This window comes from Oryzias melastigma, linkage group LG7 (assembly GCF_002922805.2).
Source record: "Oryzias melastigma strain HK-1 linkage group LG7, ASM292280v2, whole genome shotgun sequence".
Taxonomy (NCBI): domain Eukaryota; kingdom Metazoa; phylum Chordata; class Actinopteri; order Beloniformes; family Adrianichthyidae; genus Oryzias; species Oryzias melastigma.
The window spans coordinates 10,263,326-10,286,412 of NC_050518.1; the positions used below are offsets into that span (position 1 = coordinate 10,263,326).

Sequence of the window (23,087 nt, forward strand, 5' to 3'; positions counted from 1 at the left end):
AAATCAGAAGAACAAAACCTCGAAAGTCAACTTAATCTGATTCCTGCAAAGTAAACAGATCACATCATAAAAGAATATATATAAAAAACATAGTTAAAACTTTAAATCAAGGATGACAGAAATCAAGAAATATGGAAACAGCACCACAACCAACTGGGATGAGGGAGCAGACATACTTTATCTACTTTAAACTCACCCAACCAGGGAAGGAGGGGTAGGCCCTCAGATTGATCTGACAAGATGGTCTAGTGAAGGGGTACCCAATCCAGGCCTCGAGGGCTGCTGGTTTTCCAGAAACCCTGCCTTATCTGCTGCTGATTACCTGGATCGGGTGTGTTTGACCAATAAGGAGCTTCAACAGCAGGTTGGTTGGAAAACATGTAGGGAACCAGCCTTTGCCAATTCCAAACAACTGATAGTGACACATCATGATGAGCGCCAAATCCTCTCAGGAAAACTGTAGGCCAGCAATTAAAACATTTAAAGGTAAATTACAACTTTATCCTTTGTCAGACATAAATTAAAATATACATTGAATAGCATTTCAATGATCCTTTTTTTAAGGACTTGGGAAGTGTCTAGTTTCATCAAATGCAAACCATCTGAAATACTTTTTTTTTTCAAAGAAAATCTAATAGATATTGAATATAGCCAAGTCTAGAAGGTGCTAAAACAGTAATTAAAATCTTTTTTTATGGAAAATGAAGCAATTTTCCCCCAGACCCCCATTTTTTATATCTGTAATGTCCTGCTAGACTGGTGACCTGTCCCAGGTGTTCCCCACCTTCATCGAACAGTAGCAGGGACAAACTCTAGCAGCCCCATGACCCCAAAAAGGATTCACTTGGGCAAAGATAATGTGATTCAGAAATATTTTTTAGCTCTAAACTATAACTAACTCTGAAACCATTTGCATATCTTAATGACTTGCGTTGGTGAGTGTTTACTTTTCAACTGCAAACCTCTACATCAATCTCAAAAGGGGCACAATCTAAAGACAACCGAAAAAAAAAAAAAAATCCTACTCCATGGGATTTTGCTAAAAAGACATGGTATAAAAAGGAGCTGTTTTACTGTATCCTCTGGGTATTTTCACTAAAGCATGTTAGCTATTTCATTAAAACTACAGGAAACTGTGTCAACTTGTGAAAAAAAGGGAATAATATGTTTCCTTTATGACTTAGGGGCTTTAAAACCTTTTACTACTTTAGTAATATGGGTGCTTTGTGGCATTTGGCTCAGGACACCGTTTGTGACCATAGGCCTACTATCAAAAACTATATGAAAGAGGTCAGAGAAACAACAGGAGCAAACCTGAGTCAAAGGAAAGTGTTGTTATTTTTGAATAATGTCGACACTGGACTTGTAGATTTTTATGAGCTTACTAGACATGAACAACCTCTGAGACCGCGATCAGCTAGCGTGAGAAATAAAGTGCAACCTACTGTTATACGAGGCCTAATTAGTGGTCAACCTTTAATGCTGAATGGCAGACCAAAGGTTGCTCTATGCATTCAGTCTCTCTACACTCTGGTGACCTAAACCTGGAGGAAGCAAGTTAAATTACAACTGATTCATGCTTCAAATCTATGAAAAATGTTGCCTTGGAGGGACAATCTGTTGTAAAATCAGTAACCTTAAAGCAACCAGTAGGTCATTTCTATGATCCTGGTTAAGTTATCTTAAAGTTAAGAATCAGTTATTAATGGTTAATGGAACAGTTGATCTTCAAAGTCCATAGTGTGCTATAAAAGTAATAACAAAATTATCGGAACTGGACAATGCAGGGCTATAGGGAATGCATTATGTAAAAAAAAAAGTCCTAACAAAGACATAAAAGCTAGCGTGTGCCTACTTTTTTTTTGTTATTATTATTTATCAATAAAGGTAAAGGAGCATAAATGGAACAGGAAGTTGGGATGACAGGTTTAAAATGCAAACCAAAAGTGTTTTTTGCCTTTTCTCTGTCTCTAAATCCATACACCTTTATCTATAAGTGCAGCTTTGTGGATTTTTAGACTTTCCCTTTAGGAAGTAATCCAGAACTGGATTTAAATTGTGAGCATCCCACCAGGTTTTCCGCCCAATATTATGCTCTTTAGTTCACACACAGGCACGCACACGCACAAATGCATGCAGACACTCAAAGTGCTTTCCCAGGTGCAAGTTTCTCCTGAGGGAAGGGCTTTTGTGCACTGCCATCCCAATAAGCTCAGAAAACACTGTTTAATCCTGCTATGATCTATCGCCCTTTTTTCCTCTTTGTTGATTTCTCCTTTACTCAAAAGCACATATTCTTCATGCACACACCCAGCACAGCACTGAGGGCACATTCAAACCAGGCTTATTTAGTTCAGACCAGAGTTTGTCTCTTTGGGGAGTCCAGTTCTGTTGAGCAGGTGTGAAAGGTCATCTAAACTTTGGTGTAGACCAAATATTTCAGCAAGTCCCAAAACAAAAGAAGAAACAAAAAGAAAAGAAAGAAAGGTTTTGGTTTGCTTGAACGTTTATCCTGGTTTGATTCACTTATACTGCAAAAACAGAATTATGAAGATGAAAGTGTGGTAATATGGTAAAAAAAATGTTGCCTAAAAACAGTATAATAATAATTAAAAGACCACTGGGAACACTTTTACAATAAATTTAAAAAATATTGAAGTGGGACATTAAGTCTAATTGATTCCCACAAATGTAATAAAAAAAAAGTAAAAGCCCGTATGTTAGTTAGTTAGTTCTTTATTTTGAACATTACATAGAAAATGCTTAAAAAAAAAAGAAAACAACAAGGGAAATGTTTAAATAAATTAATAAATAAAAATAAATCACCTCAATATGTAGTTCGGAATGGAGTAGGAAGAAGTTAAAACTTTTTTAATCCTACCCCCTGACAATATATCTTAAGTTTACTCTTCAGTATAAACTATATCAAAAACAGGCATTAAGTAGCTTTTTTTTTCATCAAACATGTTAGATGTTAGAGCATAGTAATGAATCCATTCGACTGTCTGTTTTTCTGTCTGACTCCACAATTTTAATGTCATTTCTGAGCTTATGAAAGACACTTTGCTTGTACTAGTTAAGTTGAGCATCAATTGCTAATCTCCTCACATGTGGGTGTTTTCCTTGCTGCTGTGATCTTCACAGGATTTTGCAAATTTACTCTGATTCTATGAATAGCACGCACATTTTGAATCAAACTACATGCATAAGAACTGATGAGTGGGGATTTACTTGAAATCACAGAGTTCCCAAACCCAATCATTAGGAGAAGCTTCTCGTTTTGAAGGTACGCACGAGGGAGCATGTGTGTGGCCGTGTCCATGCGTGTGTAATGAGTGTGTTGTGGGTGGGAAATGGAGCTTGCCTTATGATCCACACATCAGGTGCCATGCCATCCTCTCACTCTTACAACTTCAAGAAAACCACAACAGAAGGGGACATGAATAAACATGTACATATCCTACCACTGCCAGCCATTCCTTCCCCCTTCCCCTGTCTACCCAGCCTCCTTCTCATTTATCTGCAGGGGCTGAAGACCTGTTTCTGGGTTCCATCTGTCAACAGTTTTATAGGCCAACAATAACAAAATAACTCTCCCGCTGGTCCTCATTTACCTGATGAAATTACCATTTTCCCTTTAAAGAACTATGCGTTCCTGTTAATTTGTCCCAGTCGTTCCTAAATGTTCAGAAAATGGCTCATTCCTGCCCACACAAGAGCGAGCTAGAGTTCAGCTCGATTCTATTTCACTTTTGATAGATGATTTCTTTCATTGTGTGTCTATGAAGCAGATAACAGCAGCTTGTTTAAGATGCACAGAGATAGAGTCCATGTGCAGCAGGGGTCAGCGCTCAGGTGTTGCCAAGTTAATGACTTCTCTCCTCTCATGTTCAAGTAGTGGAATAACCTTTGACTTCACAGACAGATGATGCTGACAGCTGACTGAAAGAAAGCCTCGGTCAGACACCTCCTCTGACCTCTGAGCCAAAGTTTACTGATTACCACAGACACACGACAAAAAAAAAAAAAATAATAAAAAAATAAAGAAAAAGCCTCAAACTAAAGTCATCCACATACCCAAACATTACAGAGAGAGAATACATAGTTTATCTACGGAATATGAGCCTGCAGCCTGACAGTTATAAGCCAAATTAGAACAGATTGATTTTTGATTACCAGATGTAAGTTCTAATTTAATCTTCTGGCATTTAAAAAAAAAATAAAATAACCTTAGTTTTGGACCATACTTTAAACTGCATATCCAAGCACTTCCTTGATATTTTACTTTTATGCCAATAAATAAATCCAATGTTATAAATGAGTAATTGGATTCAATTTTGAATGTTTATTTATTTTAAGGAGGAAAGCAAAAAAATATACACATAGGATCAACAAAAATATTTGCTAAATACAGAAATCTCCTTCCTACTTTCTTTAAATAACATGTTTATGTGCACTTTAACATAGATGGTTCTGAAAAAATATATATTTATTGTCAAATTCCCTTCTATCAAAAGTAAACTCCATAGTAAGAAAATTGTGATCAACGATAAAGATTTTAAAATGTTACAGAAATCAAGGTAGTTTTTTTTAATTATGTCTGTTAATATTCATTAACTATTGTATATTTTTTAAAAGATGTTTAATGTATGGTACCAAGAATAAGACTCATGAGGTCCACACAACATATATGATCACATTTTAGAGAGAAAATACTGTGTGAACCGACTGCTGTTAATTTTGGGTATTTAATTATGGACACACAGACACACTGCAAGCCTAATGCAGACAGTTTTCTGTGAGAGCCAAACTTAAGGTAATATTTCAAAAAGATTATGATAAAAAAATACTTTATTTGAATTGGTTAAATTGGTTTTATTTTAACCAATTTTATGTTTTTTTCTGAGTTTTCTTTTCTTTTCTTGAGTTAAAATGACTCAGGAAAAAACTAGTACTTTTTTAACTTCAGAGTTGGGTTAAATACAACCTAACTGTGGGCTATTTTTGAGTATGGAGTTTTTAGTATGTTGACGATCAGTGTGAATTTTAAAGAATTAAAAGTAAGACTGCCGTTATAATTTGACTCAGTGATTTCATACTTTAATTAAAACAACTGCACAAACATACATTTAAAGTTTGCTTTGAGTTCAACTTTTCTTTACAAGAAACTTAAAATAAATATGACATGCTTTAAATCAAGCTTCTAAATATATTTTAATTGGAGCATAATTTCACTCAGCATACACATAACTAAATTTCTTGTCATGTTTTGGTCACAAAAGAACAAAAGTCAGTTTCCGTAAAGTCTCTTCTCTGCACTCGTTTTGACTCTTATGGTCCTTAGCTCTGATTTATCTTTACCTCCAACCCCCATCTCCTGTTCTCTCCGTGAAAAACGACATTCTTATTTCATTAGAGGGGTTCTAAGAGGCCTAAGGGTAAACAAAACGTCTGTAATCAACAGCAGAACATAAACAGCTCGGAGAACCAATCAGGGAGAAGTATCCTCAAAGTCAGAACCGTGGTTAAATAGTTCAAATCCACACCTGGATGTCTAGAACTCCAACTTTCCACTTAGTTTTGCCAGGAATTCAAATAGTAGGGTAAAAGTGGATGTCTATAAGAGATACCAATCAATTTATCTTTTTCTCTATTTTTCTATCCGAGTTGTCATCTTGGTTTGCTCATATTAGTGGGGGATCACTTGGGGACAGGAAATTGGGTTTAGGTTTGGCCATATTGTACAGTAGCTACATATTGCTGAATGGCTTCCATCTGTTCTCCAGTAAAAGATGGCTAATATCGAAGAGCTGCACTCAAATTGAAGACCGACAGCATTACAGGAGTGGATAGATGAGTAGCACTGATATCTCTAGCCACAACACCACTTTACACTGAAGCCTAATGCGGTAGGATTATTCTATTAGACTGGGATAAGAACTCTTGACACAGATACCACATAAACGTAAATGTCCATTATGATATTTGATTGAAGGTACTTAAGTTGTAGTCTCCTCACCAACACGAGCTAGCATTAACCTTAAATAACGTGAGTCAGTAAAGAACAAAACTCTAATAAGAGATGGAAGGAATGGAAAAAATGGAGGGATGGGAAGAGAGAGAAAGGGGGCAGTGTGGTCTGTTTCATTACAGTGAATCCTGACACTGCTGCATTCTCGGCACACATGGACTGGATTAAGCTAGGTTATGTGGGCTCTAGTGCAGTATAGCTTTGCAGCTCTCTTTTGAACACAGGCATACACGTTTGCAAATGCACACGCAAACATTATATATGAACACTCAAGAGATTTCCATTTGGACAGAAAAGAAAGCAAACTAACTGCTAATGTACACACTATAGGACTCTAAATCCCTAGAATTAAATGATCGGGCTAATAATCAACACGTCGCACCAGACAGTGTGAAATATGGGATACGGTAAACTCCAGATGGACTGTTCATGTTTGGTATCATCTAGAATTTTTTAAAGACCAACTCCAATGAAAACAGTGTTTAACATGTTGTGGTATTTTCTCATAATGAATGACTTAAAGGAAATTAAAATTAAAACTGCATTTCTGATTGTTTTTTTATTGAAATCATTGTGAATCAGGAACAGATGAAAAAATGCTGTTAGAAAAAGCTTCTAGAATTTGCAACGCCAAGCAACAAGCTCCCTCCCACAACTTCTGCAGAAACTATGACCCAGAAGACCACACAGGTTTATTGATTTTCCTAAAAAAATATAAAATCATAATTAAAAGATCACTTTTGCAATAGATTAAAAGCTAAATTAAGTCCAGAGAGTGGTGTTGGAAAGTAAAATTTTGGTGTAACAAACAGATATACACTATATAGCAAAGAAGTTTACCTAAGATCTCATCATATTCAGTCGGAGAAAGTCTCCTGGCAAAGTAACTGAGAAAATGAATACTCAAATAAGGATAATCTGGATCAATCATGGAGAAAGCAAATGAATGACACAACACCAAAGACATCTGCAAAAATCAGAGAATCTTTTGTGTCCTCGTTGGACAGTTTTGAACTGTTTTTGTTAGAGGAGCATCTGTGGATAGATTAATTCTGTGAAGAGCTGCTCCACATTGCAGATGTTTTAGAGAACTCCACCCACTGAAGGAACAGAATTTACACATTCTCCAGAGAAATTGGTGGATTTGTGGAGTTTTGGATTGGCACCGTTGCTTTCTTGATTTTTCATTTATAAACATACACAGCAGACAGCAAGGATTAAAGAACACTCAACAGTAGACTTTATAATAACCAGATTTTCTTTTTTTTCTCCTTTTTTTGAGGGCCCAAGATCTTCTGCCCTGATGATACTGGCAGGACAATCGTACCATTGAGTGCAAGATGCATGTTTAACAAAACAAGAACTTAGTCTAAAGCTGCAAAGTAACAAAAATATTTATTATCTGCCTTGCTTTTGTGATTTTTGAAAGCTTTTCAGTTTGGTTTACACAAACTCATTTACATTCTCTATGTTAGTGCTGTTCAGCTAAAGTGGTCTGGAAATAATCACAAAGTTTTCAACAAAAAGCTTCCATAGGAGCAAAGAAACCCTGATTGTATTGTTGTGATTTACAAAACTCATTACATACTAGTTTCATTGTTTTTGTTTATCAGGCTGTTTTGATTTATTTATTTTTTGGAACACGTGTTTCATATGAATGTGTCTGTCTCTCTATGTCTCCATGTCATTCCTGCTACAGTCACATACAGATTGAGGGCAGTCGCCCAGGGTGGCTTCTTGCTTAGGGGCAGAACAGAGAACAATGCTAAAGAAAATCTTACAAGAACTATAAATTAAATAGACAATCATTTAAAATGTCTGATCAAATGTCAGAGGAGCAGTTTACTTGATCTGAAGTATGCAAGTAATTTCATTCAGAATTAAGCTCTGGTTGGTGCCTTCATCTCTCTCTCTCTCTCTCTCTCTCTCTCTATATATATATATATATATATATATATTTATATATATATTAATATAACAACTCATTTTTTAAGACAAAATTGTAATATGTTTTGGTTTTTACTTGTTTGATTAAGAAAAAGATTAGAGGTTATGCTAATAAGAAGGGTAGGAAAGGTAGGGACTCCGATGTTAAGAAAATAGAACAAAAATTACACAAAATAATGATTAGGAACTTAAGAAAAGATGAAAATGAAAAATGGAAACATGCCCAGTATAGAGGCATGTGTAAAGCTATATTACTCATATCAGTAAATATATTCATCCAACCATTTTCTAATACCAACATAACCCTTTTGGGTCACTGGGTTGCTGGAGCCTATCCCAGCACATGTTGGGCGAATGCAAGGTTACAAGCTGGACAGGTCGGCAGTCTCTTGGAGGGAGCAAAAACAATCACACACTATCACAAAGTCACACGTAGGGACATTAGATTAACCGTTGAGCCTATGAAGCACGTGTTTGGACTGTGGGAGGAAACTGGAAGGCCCAGAATAAACCCGCGAATGCTCAAGGTTTTCTGTTTTTTTTTTTTTTTCAACAGAAACAGACTCATCACATTTGCAGAGAAAGAAAGAGCTCTGTTTCTTGAAGGAATCAAAGGTTTTCTCAAAAGAAACTTCAATGAAGTAGCGCCATGTAAATATGTTTCCCCAAGATGATTTTCAAGCTAGAACTGCTACTGGGTATGTATGAGTTTTAGGAAAACCATAACACTTCCAGTACAGATTGCTTTCTGCAGGTCTCTGTTCAAAGGCAGTCAGAGTCAGTAGGGGGGCTTCATATAAAACCACCAAAACAGAAACGATACATTATAACTCAGCATTTAATGCATTTTCAGAGACACACACACACCATGACTGCCTAATGTTATATTGTAATAACTTCTCCACAGAATGGCACACAACAGTGTGGAGCTGTGTGGTAAAATTTTACTATGGCTGAAAAGTGGCATGGAGAGGCCCAGACTCATCCACCTCTGGTTTTTCTCACTGTGTCATTTTTATCACCTATGAGTTCTTTTGTGCTTGCTTTAGGGTGTAGAATGTGTACAGGTCTAACCACACAGTTACCTATGTAACCACAAAGTTCACGTTCCATATGCTGCACAGCCACCAGCAGCACATTATGGAACACTCCCATAAACCTCTGAATTAAATCATACTTTTAAGTCTACCGAAATTCACAAGTTTGCATTAAATGGAGTCAGATTGTGTTACACTCCTCCCTCTGAAAGCTGGTTAATGCTGTGTGTATTCTGTGGTATAACTGGAAGAAAACAACTGAAGTTGAGACATTAGAAACTTACTGTTCTCCTTCTAGTCCTCCTTTCATTGCAGTCATCATCATCATGCCCAAATTCCCTCTTCGTCATCCTGCAAATAAAAATCACAACAATTACTCTTCATTCAATAACAACAAGCTTGGCCATTTAGGATATTTTAATTTCTATTAAATTCTATTAAATTAAATTCTATTTAATTCTGTGTGGCAGGACAACATTTCACAAATTAGAAAAGAACTATAAGGTACAACCCTAAAAAAGAAACAGAACTGTAGAAATAAAAACATGTTCAGAGCCCAATCCATTGAATCATCTTGATCCTCATATTACTAAGTCTGTCCCTGATCATTATAGTCAACCTTCTGCTTGTGAGGCCTCATGTAAATAATGGAATTTGTAGCATTTTCTGGAAAACTCCGGTATGACACCATCAAATATTTATTTATTTTAAACTTTTTTGCTTTATGACATGTGCAGCTGACCTCCTGGCCCTAGAAAAGGGGAACTTGAACATAATGGGTTCTTTATCTGGTTAATTAAAGGTTTAAAGGGTCTATATCACGCTGTTGTTAAGCCTATATCCATATATATGATACTATATTACCTTTGGAACACTAAAGAACAAATTATTTATGAAATATGAGTTATTTTCATTAGCTCTTTTCCTTTCCAGAAGTAAGGTGAGGTACTGCCTTTTGCTTCAAGTGAGTATCATCCATATCATGAGGTCGACCTAAAGTCTGCCTCGGCAGCATGTCTGCAGTTCACCCACAAAAAGAAACAACACCCAAACTTTTGAGTGTGCATATGAAATAAAAGCGTTTTTCCGATCACCCCTAGCTCCGCGGAGAAAGGGGATGTTTGTGTTAGCCTGGGGGTGGAGCAGGCAGCCCAGACTCTTCTTAAGTGGAATTTTTCTCACTTATATTTGTCACATTGTGAGGACTCACTCATTTTTGTGGATTGGAAGGGGCTGGTGCTCAGAGAGCAGGGTTTTGGGGGAATACTCAGGGTTGCTTGAACAGATCCAAATAATGCTTTGGGGTTATTTTTTTTAAGCATTTAACATTATTATACACTTAAAAGCTTGAAATAAAATTTGCATGATATAGTACCTTTAAAAAATGGAACAATATTATTTTTTTAATCAACATTTGTCTCAAACTGTGCTTAGAGGAATTTTTATGTGAGAGTTCACTCAAACATTATGCCTTTGACACAAACTGCTGTTTCAGTAAACATTTGCTCACAAAATAGTACAATGTACAAAAGTGTTCGCACCTTTGATCCACTCAGAGAAGCAGTCAGTACATAAAACATCTTAATTTCATGTCAGTAGTTAGAAGGGAAGAAGATGCACATTTGCTAGATTAACCTTTTGAGTTCAATTATACCAAAGAACAGAAAAAGATGAAGGAAAGAAGACCTGGTTCCAGTCCACTGTGACATTTACTCAACGGGGAAGTTGTGAAAATTAATAAACTTGATAGGCTACACCTGTGGTAACTAGGAATACTACATGCAGAATGGTCCTACGGGGCAACATGCTAAATGCTACCTTGTAATGAATGGCTGTGATAGGATGAGCAAATAAATTAGAAATAAATTGACAATTAGCATGGCAAGATTCAGAAAAAAAAAACTAAAGGAAAAAAAAAAACAAAAGTATAAAAAAAAGCTTTTAACTTAGTTTCTGTACACTTGCTGTGGCTGTTTTCTGTTTCCTTCCTTGACTGTTTCCAAGGTTTTGGCAGTGATGCTGGTATGCTTAAATGAAGACAACATGAACACCACATGCCCATCAAAATTCATATCCTATATTTTCAGATGTAGACCCAGGATTCATCTCAAGAGGGTAAATCAGCCTCTTCTGCTTGTCTCTTCCAGTTAGATTTCACTTGCTCACTGACTGGATCCATTAAATTACTAAGTGGTGGATGGAGAAGGTAGTTTGTGTTAAGTCTGCAACGTACTCAACCGGTTTATGCAAGGATATTAATGATGTTTGGTTTGGTTATTTTATTTATTCATGTATTTAAGTTTTAGGCTGTTGTACAGCTGTGGAAGGGTATCATGGACCCTTTCTTTCATGTCTGGTTACTTGCCTTAAATGTGTTGGCTGTGCGAGTGAAGGTTGGCTCAAATACCAGAAAAACTAGACATGTGTGAACACTGTTATCTTGGCGTGCACTAGATGTTAGCAGACACTGCGGTTTCACGGGAATGCTTAAGAACCTCTTCAGAACAATTATCATCAGGAACCATCTTTATTATGTTTCCAAACCAGTGAACTAATGGCCAGACACTAGAATGTAAAAGAAAATAGGTGGAAAGAAAGCATTGCAGATTCTATTAAACAATGTTTGAAAGCTACGACATGACTTTCAAATAACATTGAATAAACCATGCCACATTCATCTTAGTTGACCCAAAGGTGAAACAGAGCTTGCTTATAGGGATGGGCCGATATCAATATTTTCCCTTCAATTGTGACTGATAGCCGATTTTTTTTTCTTTATTAGAAATACAATAACCTTCATTATGCCAGGAACAGAACAGACATGCATCCAAAATATGAGACTGATACTGATAATCTCAAATTATACAAATATTGGCCGATACCGATACTGGCACCAGTACATCGCCCTTCCCTACTTGCTTATTCAAAAAATATATATGTTTTACTTACTACTGTTATGCAAACTATTTTTGCATTTCAAGCGTTTCGCTTTGAAAGATTGAAGTGGATTTAAAATGTATTTACTGTTTGTCCGAGTTTTACATATCGGTATTGTATTTAGTTCTGACCGATGAATGTGGGAGAAAAAAATGACAAGAAAATATGCTTAACTTTCAAGAAAATCTACATTTTGTCCAATCAGCATCATAAAAAAAGGACAAAAATTAGGCTGCCAATCAGTTAAAACTAATGACTGATTAGTACATCTTCACATGTCTACTGCTGTTATTCTAAGCAGTAAAATCAAGCTAAAAACGAGACCTCAGTGAAGAGATGTGATTGAGCATAAGGAACATTGAACATGGTGGTTCAGCCGTTAAAGACAACACATAGCAGGAGCTATTAGCTAAATGTGTGCGCCATAACAATTGATTAAAGAAGAAATGAACAATTTCCTCTGTCTGATTTCTGCGGTGGCTGGTAAACTGTTAACAGACCGCTCAAAATGATTCCCCATCATGACGGTAACTATGCAATCAGCTGCATTGACTGTAACAAAAAAGAAAAAGGGGGATTGCACTAATGAGCTTTTCATTTGGTACTTTAACAATCCCAGGTGTCTGTGCAGCCTCTGGTAATTTGTTAAGAACAGAAGAGGCTAATGTAATTTTAGCTTAAAATTGAAGTTCATTCCAATGCAAATAAGGCTAGGAATTACATAAACAATTTTAATATTAATTTTGTGTACAAAAGCCGATTTTAAAGGCCAATAAAGTGTCTGCATTGTTATCTAATCAATATTTTTATCTAATTTGTCTGTTGACATGAAACTTCTCAAATAAGGCAGCAAAGTTCACCAAGAAACTGTTATTTTGTCTTTTTTATAGTCTAATTTTTCAATGAACCCTTCACATTTTTTTTAACTCAGCAGCCTGAAACATCAAAACAGGACCAGCCAAACCAACACTTAGGACTAGCTGGGAACTGAACACATTTTCAGTTATGTTCTTTGTTTGAGGGCTTTAGTGTTTTCAGCATTGTGGTAAAGTCAGGATTATCAGCTGCATTAATGGCCGCCTCGCCTTTTCCAATATGAAATACCAGTGGCTCTGTCATTTCGTTCACTGGCTCTGCGTTGTAGTAAGTCAGCTGCTTCTTCCTTGTGGTGTTGGAATGAGTTCAGGGGTTGACAAACGAAGCCCAGAGATACACATTGCTGTCATTCCAGCGTGTACTTAAGGCTCAGGTGCTGAAAGTGGTTCGTCATGCAACCACTTAAAGTTTTAGCCAAGTTTACAAAGCATGGTGGTCTGTTCCATGGTGGACTCTTAAAATAAGTCATTTAAAAGCAAGAGAAACTGCAATGGTTTTATACGTGTGATGTAATGACATTAACTGAGGGCCAGCAAAAAACTATAACACAGAGGATAAGAAAATAAGTTTTTTTTTTCATTAAATAACAACAAAAAATGTATTTGCTAATTTTATTTATATATTTTTTCAGTGTTACTGGTTTTATAGTTATTTCAATAATAAGAACTGCTATCATCATCCTCACATTACATATTCATCTTATTTCAGTTTTTCTTCAACAAAGGATGAACTACTATAGCACCTTACTACCTTCTTAGAAGCACTCTAAAGTCACAGTCCCATTCACCAATGCACAAACTGATGGCAGCTCCGGGACCTAACACTGGTGCCAACCTGTAACCACCAGGTGCAATGTGGGCATCAGCCCAAGGATGACACATTGGCAGGACAGATTGGAACCAAAACTGTGATCTTCCAAACAAATATTGATTCCACGGTCGCTCAAAACAATGACACTTGACAGCACTGCAATGTGTTCACATTGGAGCCTAAACATCTGGAAAAAGTAGAAAGGAGTCATTGTTGTTGGTAAGAACAGAGCTCCTCTCGTATCATTTGAAATAGTGGATGGTTGCTCAATAGGTTGATCAGCTGTCTGATGATGAAAGTGTAAATTTTCCAGTTTGACAGCTGTTAATGGTTTAGGAAATTTAACCTAACATTGCTCGCCATTTTGAGCATGTATGTTGCACAGAGTAAAAGTGTCTATTAAAGCTTTGTTAGCCAGAAAGAAGTCTTTAAAAAACAAAACATAAGCTTGATTTCTGCTGAGGTACATCAGATTTTAATTACAAAAAAACACTGCAGGTCAGAACGTGAAAGTGTTCTCTTTGAGATTACCAGGTGGTTTCCAGCAGTTGTGATACTTAGATACTTATCAGTTTTCATTTTTTTTTATTTCTCCATATTGCACCCTCCAAATTGGATGTCTTTGATGACTGAAAACCCAGAATAAAGCACGGGTCTTTACATTCGTTGAATAATCACAATGAGGTTTTCTAAAGGCATGCAAGGTGTAGAATTATTGAAACCACCAACCCGTGCTCATGCATAATCCTAAAGTATGTTTAAGGATGCATGGCTTTCAAATCTATCCAACCGAAGAGATCTGGGGCTCCTATTACATGTATTTTGACACAATTTTTAGATGTTCTTTTGAAGTTTGCAGACATACACAAGTAGATTTTAAATGTTGTTTTCATAATTATCAAGCAGTTATCAAAATGTATATTCAAGTGGAAATCCCCACGTATCCAAACTCAAGCCAAATAGAAACTCTATTAGACATATGCAGGTTTTCATGGTTTGGAAAGCCTCCAGTTCCAACAACAGAGCCATGATGAGTTTGAAATACATTCAGATCGCGAAAGGCTTTGATGACATTAGCTCATCAAAGAGAGAGTGCAATCTTTTCTGTTTTTCTTTGAAGATGACTGTCTGCCGTAAGCGCATTCATTTGGGTCCGCAGTATAAACACATACGCATCTCCGTGTGCATCTGCAGACATAAGGGCAAGCACATGCTTGTGCTCATTTGATGGCTCGCACAATGCGCTTGCTGTGCTGAGAACAACAACTGTTTGTTCTCTTTTTGCTGTCATTAGGCTCATTTGATGTCTCCTAAGGGCAGTGTGGATAATGTACTCAGAAAGATTAGCAAGACTTTATAGGAGTTGAATGATATATATAAACTAATCTCACATATAAATCCCATCAATCAAAATTCCTCATTTGACAGGTTTCTCCTTCGGGCTTCTGATCGGAATGATATGAAAACTCAAACTTGGCTGAAAGTTTTGGTGTTTGAGGGAGAGGAGACAGGGAAGGGAGACAGGAAATCTGATTCTGTCAAATCAGACCACAACTGACTCGTGGTGCAGATGACAATTATGAAATTACTATAGCTTTAAAAGGAATAAAAAGAGAAATCCAAGCCTAAAACATGTCAACTTGTGTAAACAAGATCTGTCCATCTGCTGTCCTGAGGGGAATTCTGCTGTAGTACATGTACGCTCTTACATGTACGTGTGGGATCAACGCCACTTTGGCATTTTCAACCCGTGAAAACAGACACATTTAAAATACATTTGAATTCATTGAGGCTCTTGAGTAAGCAAATGCTAGAAAATAAGCACTTCCGTCATATTTTTTTAAACTTGCTGGATTTGTCAATCATTTATCACCAAAGATGAAGGGTCATGAAAACAAAAGCCTCTTTGATATTACCTCTGTGACACATTTTGATGTGCTGCGTGAACGGACTCTGGCATTACAGTTCCTTTAGAAAATGGAAACAGATAAAGATGGGACAAGATAGTGTCCATCTAAAGATGTAAAGCACAATAACAAGTGGAAGATACCATTTTCTAAAGAAAAGATGCTAAAAATAAAAGCTTTGCGCACAAGTCACTTAAAAGCTAAACACACTTTTACCAAGATGTCCCCATTTAGGGATTGTGAAAAAACGGATTTTAGATAATACTGTTGAAATCAATAAAAAGTACTGCATTATATCTAAAAAATGGGGTAAATTAATTCTTTTCATTTAGGATTCCCATGGTAAAGAAATTTGCTTATTAGAGAAATATGCTTCAACAGTTGCACGAGTTCTGTTGCTCACAATGTGAAGATTCTGCACTTGAATTTTGTGACGTTTCTTCAGTTTTACTTGTTTTTCTTGTCAGTCTCACCAGGTTAAGGTTGATCCTACAGTGTTCTTCATTACAGTAAATTGTCCTCAGTGTAGATAGGACTACAAATCAAAGGAGTTACTAAAGAGGGAATTCTATACAACCTCATTATGAATGTGATAAAGAGGTTAGAATGAGTAAAAGAAGGGATTGCCTACATAAAGCATTTTTACTGATTTGTGGTAGTACAGACCTGATCCATAGGGGGTCGGTGGTTGGCATGGGGTACCGCCCTTGGCAGGCTTCGGTGATGCAGATTTGTCGGATGCAAGTGGTGCAAATGATGAGGATGATGTTGAGGATGGATGTAATCTTCCTCATAATTATCCGCCATCAGCTTCATTCTGCTCTGAGTCTGGATGAAGAAAAAATAAACATTAACATTAAGAGAAACCTAATTATAACACAAACACACAAGGCAATGTCACAATATTTAAAAGTGAACAAGCTGAGGAAACTTTGGATTAGGAAACGTGTGTTAAAAGCTGTTACAATTGATAAAAACAGCCTGCTAACAGATTTTGACAGTTCATAAGGTGTGTTAGTTTAAGTGCCTGATTAAAATATTGTAAGCCTGTCAAATTTAATCAATGTTGCAGATTATGATTTCAAATGACATTTTCCTGAGTATAGTGAAGGTTTATGCAGCCTAAAGCCACAGGCATTCTGGTAAACATGAAGCAAACTTGTTTTTGATGATCCTGATTAAAATTACACTCAAATATGTTTCTGGAGGCCTTTAAATGAGTAAGTGAGATTATGTACAATTTAAGTGTACATATGCGTAATTGTGAGACTGTCATCTTGCCAACATCATTGCTTCAGAGGGAGATAAATAATAGTGTAGGCTGACAAACATTAGCACTCAGCCTTGTTGGAGTAAAGCCATCTGTGCAGATATTATTCCCCTAACTGTTGATACTTCCCCTTCGGGCATGCATGATTGCAGGAGTTGGGATCGGATACAGGGTGAGGATGACTCCAAAGAAAGACAAGAAGAAATTTCTCATCCAAAAGGCTGCTGTTGCTCTCCTCTGTTAAATGAGAGACAGCCTCAGCAGGAGGAGACAAAAAGAAGAGGTAGAGGCGCAGAGGAACGGTGTTAAGGGTAGTTAGCGGCCTTGGGACATCAGTGTGAAGATAAGAAGCTCAAGCCTAATGAGTGAGGAAACGAGCTAGTCAGGATCACAGGAGAGGATGTGGTTGGTATTAAAGAGGTTAGCAATTAGTTTAAATTGGAGAAGAGTGGTTCAGATAAAGTGGTTGGGACGAGGCTGAAAAAAGCTAGGTAAAGGTGTAGACACCCTCGTGACTCCTGGCACTGATAATAGCAGGTGAGAACAAGTCTGTTTAACAGATACAGAACCTGTCATCACGGAAAGACTAAAAACTATGATAGATAATGCAGCCAGTCAAAATGCAGCACTGCAAAAATGTTAATACGTCTGAGTGGAATCTCAACAGAGAAAGGAAAGTCCTGCTCCAATCATCTTTTGATCTATTCTCAAAGTGTTCCCAGTGTTTTTTTGTTATTATTATTTAGCCTAAATACAAAAAATGCTCTTTCCCTAGGACATAATTTCTGCAAAGAGGCAGGAGTTCATTAGAAATGTGCATCTGAGGTCTTTGCGAGACTGTTGGTGGCAAAAGAGCCCCCCCGCACTTCCCGTCACCCAACTGCTTACATGCTCTACTGCTAGCTTACATTATCAATGCAACAAAAATGGCGAGCAATATTAGAGCTAACCAGTTGCACACTTTCGAGCCAGATGCCAACTCGAACAAAGAAAAAAAAAACTTTAATGGATCTAGATCCCGCGGCCCACCGATTGTAGCTTCTACGTCGCACCCACAACAGCATGTTTCATCTGATTCACAACAGTTTGATTAAAGAAATACTCAGAAGAGCAATTTTTGGGCCAGTCTATGTCCAGAAAAATGTCAGAAGAACATGTTAAAAACACAATTTTCATTGAAGTGGATCTTTAAACATCAGGGCTGTTGAGGCTTTAAAACAATAATTACTGTCTCACTGTTGAAAAGAGGGACTGTTTACATTTTGCTTGCAATATGACAAGAAACACACTGCTTATTCAAGGACTAAAATCAACCATATTTGGTAGCTTAATTTATGCCTGAAGTTGTAGTTGAATGTGTAAATACTCATAGTTAATATTGTATGACCTGGGACATGGGCATTAATCACTTCCAGAGGAGCCTAGCTGTGTGGTCAGGATAGGCCACATTTTGTCTTTACGTTTATTCAAACATGGAAAGACAGAGCCACACACATCTTTTCTTTTCCCTAGAGACTTTTTCCTGAATGCATGTGTGAAAAAAGGTTTCACATGTAAAATGCCTATGATGTTGACTGTGTGTTTTAATTAGCGTTAATTTGTAGCTTTGCAGAGTAAACAGCTTGTAAAAGGCCCTGCTTGTAGATCACAGACAGACCAATAGAGACAAGTGTTTTCAAATGAGGGTGGACAACACAAGGTGAGTGCTTTATTGGCAACATTAAGAAAAACAGACCATAAGTCTGAGCTGCGTGTGTGTGTCTGCATGTGTAACAATGTGCGGTCCCGAAATAAAAGGCGGGCTTGAATGTTGCGCTCACAGCTGCACCACAACCTTCAACACAAGTTCCCTAAAAATCACAAAGCCACCCTGATTAGAGGGGAGCACTATTAACACGTATAGACACAGGAAACCTAGAAGAAAGACCTTAAATAAGCAGCAGCTGCAGAGAGGGTGTGCAACACTTGTACGCACTTCTATAATCAAGTCTCTGGAATTGGAGCATCTGCGTGCACTGTGCTAGACTCGTAAAACCAGAGTACAGTGGTGACTCAGCTCTATCACGCTTGTAAGCTGTTCTCACTGAGAGGAAGGATTCTCAAGTGGATTCTTAAAAAGAGGGACAGGAAAGAGTGAAGTGGTGAAAAGACAAACTTCAGATTTTCAAACTCATCTTTTTCTACCTTCGAAGTCCCACTGCTGTGTGGTCATCCATCAAGGCGGTGAGCTACTCTGAGAATTCCCACATGAGATGCTCTCTCCAGGAAGACTAAACACTGCACCCCACCTGTGTGTGTGAGTCTGTGTGTTTCTCTAAATAAATGACTGTCTGTGACGAGGAAGGTTGTTTTTCTACAAAAAGGGAAAAAAAATTTTGTCTTTCATACTCTACAAAGCACACTTAGACATGTTAATGAAGTCTTGATGTGTTGAGGTCAAAAAGGGCAATGCGATCTTTAAACCAATCCAGTGTCTCAAGATCTGCTTTTCTCCTTAGAGGTTGTGAGTCCCAAAGTACTACAACATTTCCTGGTCAGTTTGTTCCTTTTCCAAATTTTGGTGAATAGCATTCAACCCATATGTGTGTGTTAGTGAACGCCAGAGTTCAACTGGCTTCCACACAGCTGTAGAGTGACAAGAAGAGCTTGAGCGACACCATTATTCTTAACAGAAACAATCCATATTAATCACTTTTGATTATAAAACATGATTCTGTGCATTGTTTGCAGATGTGGGATTAGTCTGTAAAATCCTGCTAAAGCAAACAAACAAAAATAAATAAATAACACACATGAACAAAATGAGTCCTGGAATTTCTAACCTTGAGCAATTGTGATATTTTATTTGACATCTATTTAGATGATAGAACTATTGCTTATACATGATGGATTTAGGCTCAATCAGCTGAGTGTCAGTGGCTGTTGAAGGTCAAAGGGCCACAGGATGGATTGTGCAGCAGGCGAATGGATTTGGATTAGCAGCTGTTACACGCTTACACTTCATCCTTGGACCCAAATAAAAAAAAAAGGCAAAAGCTCTATTCTACGAGTGTGCTCTTCTCTGTCAAATATAAGTTGCATTCTGCTTATTATTATCATTTTTTCAAATAACCTCAATAGATTTTTTCCACTTTTATCTCGAGATTTTTGTAAATCCTACTGACCTAAACCTGAATAATGATGATGACAATAGACTATTAATCCACAAATGTATTTTAATACAAGATTCTAATCTGAGCCATGTAATCTAAAAATATTTATTTTTTGGGCAATAAAATTATTTGCTTTTTCTGCACATTTTTCTTTAAAAACACTTTTTTTTTGCTTTAAATCTATTTGTACAAACATTGACACTCATTCATATGAGCGACAGTCATTTCCTTAACAGTCATTTCAGTTATTTTTTGCACACAGTAGCCCTTAAAAAATGAGTCTCCTGATCACGCTACATTCACATAAATACAATTGTAAATCTACAACCCAGACACTTGATGATTGCTTCACTAAGGGCTGATGATTAGCATCATTCATCCGAGCTTATAAAACGTCTCAGTCCATGACAGCAGGATTACAAGTCTTAAGCATTGTTCTTTAAAGAGGGCTTGCTAGGAAAAAAAAACACACAGGATTTTTGCAAGGCCATAGTTGATTTTTTGGACTAAATGTCCGCTGCCACATTGAAGCTGAGCTTTACGACACCTACAACTCACTGTTTAGCTGCCAGTGAAGGTGTGATGATTAGGACATCTTGGAGCCGCATGACTTTGGCACCTTGCAGTCACTAAGTTGACCATAAAACTTCTGCACACCAGAGTTTTCAATGGGGCAAAAGTGGCCATCTGTCCAAAAGCTAAAGATGGGTGAAAACTGGGTCGTGCAATAACGTAGTGATCTAAAGAACAGCAGTGATTCTGTAAAAATATGACTGGAAAATAAAATAGTTATGAGTAAAGAAAGTCCATACCTGAGCGCAGTTGAAATTTTGTGGCAGAACCTAAAATGACTTCTTAAAAAAATAGAATATTAAAAAAGAAGACAAAGTAAAATAGTCTACTAAGAAATTAAAAGTGTTGTCCATATATATATATAATATAAGTTATTTACATTTATTTTATTTAAAAAGTCTAAAATCAAAGACAAGAAATTATTTTCAAGAAGAATTTTCCAAAACAAAACTGTATTAAAAGAGTGGGTGGCTACTTCTCCACGTGGGTCTCGAAACCATTTCAAACATGTGTCTATCGAGAAGGAAAACGAACAAAAAAAAAAAAAATCTGGCTTCATTTTCTTTTCTTGCAAGTTGATTCTTTTTAATCCTCTACTTTCGACCCCACAGGCCACATCGTTGCAATTAGAGCTCATCACATCCTCAGGTGGACTGTAACTGCTGGTTGCCCAACAGGAAAACATGACGAATCAAAAGACGATAAACGTATAATAGCCTTTCCTTGAAATTCCACCAATGGAATTTCACCCACAAGGAACTGTTTACTGTTTACGAGACACAAAAATAGGCTTACACCTAGATGCACAACCATGCGCTGCATCTGTTGACTTTTAAACCGTACAATCTTTCCCAGAAGCCCCAGTGACTAAGGAGACCGTACATGGCTCCCTGCTGGTGGCTCATTACTGTTAGCGTTCATGTTAGATCAGTCACTGATGTGGTCTCAGCAGACCTTAATGACCCACATACCTTCCTGAGCCCCAGGTTATACAGAGAACCTGGGTAGCATGGGAACCGGTTGTGTAAGCAGGTACAAGTGTCAACGCCATAAGTAAATAACTGCCTGGTAATGGCTTAACAGAGATGTTCAGTGACGTCTGTGACCTCAGAGTACATTTACAGTAATAATGCTGACTCCAACATGACGATCAAAAAGCTTTCTTAATGTGTTGATCTGATTAGACGTGGAATGACTGTGAATCACCTCAAAACGAAACAACAGAGACTTTGTTTGGGGGGCAGACGTGTTTTATGTTAACTACCACATTCTATTAACCTTTATTCGTTCCTGGTTTTAAAAGTTCAAAAGTTTTGCCATGAGGTTCCTGTACTGTAAGCAGTGTCTCATTGTGGGCATCAGGTTTGAATTTCCCCAGACTACTTTGATACCAAAAGACGAAATTGGTCCTCAACTGTGACCAAAAAAACAAGGTTCCCTTTAATACATGTTCACCAGTCACTTTTTTAGAGGTGCAAATTTCAGTTATTATTTGCCCCAACTAAAATTCATTTTAAAAGTGCCTCATAAATGGTGGTTGAACAAGGCATCATGCATAAAAACATCAAAAAAAGCTGTTAAATGGTTTCACTCCCACAAGCTTCCTTAAGTGAAAGAAGCTGGATTCACTACTGAACTAATTTTACAATCAAGTTTATATCACAGCCTATTTTAAAACCCAAATCTGACTCATTTTACTTCACATGTGGAACCAAGGGACAACCTTTACGAGCCCAATCGAGGAACTCACTTGATCCATGAACAAGTACCTGTTGTTTGAGCTGGTGCATGAGCCTGTCTTTTTCCCGCTTCAAAGCCATCACTTCCTCCTGGGCCTTCTTACGCTTGGAAGAGGACAACTCCAACAAGGCGATGTTAGCATCTTTCTCACTGATCGCGGCCAGCAAAGCCTGTTGCCTGAGAGAAAAAAAAAAAATTGGTTAATAGAATATATCATGAAAGAAAAAGCTTTTTCTTAGGGCTGTGAAAGTTGACACGTTAATGCGAGTGGGTAATAGAGCATAATTATTGTAGTATGTGTGTATATATATATGTATATATATATATCAATGTAGTATGTATTATTGACCTCAGCTGTCATGCCGTGCAACTGTGAGATCAGCGTAATAAAACCGTCTAAAATGAACGTAAACTATTTTTTACATTCTGTGATTGACATTTTATGAAATTAAAGAGATAATGTGGCATTTATTTGTAGTTTTTGGACAAAATTGATCTTTTATTTTAATAAATAGGGCGGAGAACGAACTTTAATCTGACGGCAGAGCAGCAGTTCACCCGCTATAGGAAGAAGCGAAACAGAGCTGTCTGCTATTAGAAATCCAACCAGGAAACTGATCATTATTTTATTTTGGGAAGGGGACCGACATTCATTTTTAATAATAATTTTGCCTAAAAATTGTGGAAACTCCGCAAAAGTGCCGCCCACCAATGTCGCGAGCAGTTCAGGGTGGACAGACAAACCTCCACCTGTGAGCAAATTCCAGCCGAGCCGACCTGAAATCCAACTGGATCAAACTCCTCCCC

At 37.2% G+C, this 23,087-nt stretch overlaps 1 protein-coding gene across 2 annotated transcripts in view; it reads right to left on the bottom strand.

Annotated features, from left to right (window-relative positions):
* The window catches only part of LOC112159634 (ERC protein 2), a 157,683-nt gene that overhangs the window by 28,303 nt on the left and 106,293 nt on the right, over positions 1–23,087 (bottom strand). For both annotated transcript variants that reach the window (XM_024293844.2, XM_024293845.2), the window contains exons 17-19: positions 22,310–22,457; positions 16,212–16,373; positions 9,300–9,366 (exon numbers count right to left, since the gene is read on the bottom strand). In XM_024293844.2, the coding sequence (XP_024149612.1) occupies positions 9,340–9,366; positions 16,212–16,373; positions 22,310–22,457 (337 nt within the window). In that variant the 3' untranslated portion in view covers positions 9,300–9,339. The remainder of the gene's footprint in view (positions 1–9,299; positions 9,367–16,211; positions 16,374–22,309; positions 22,458–23,087) is intronic.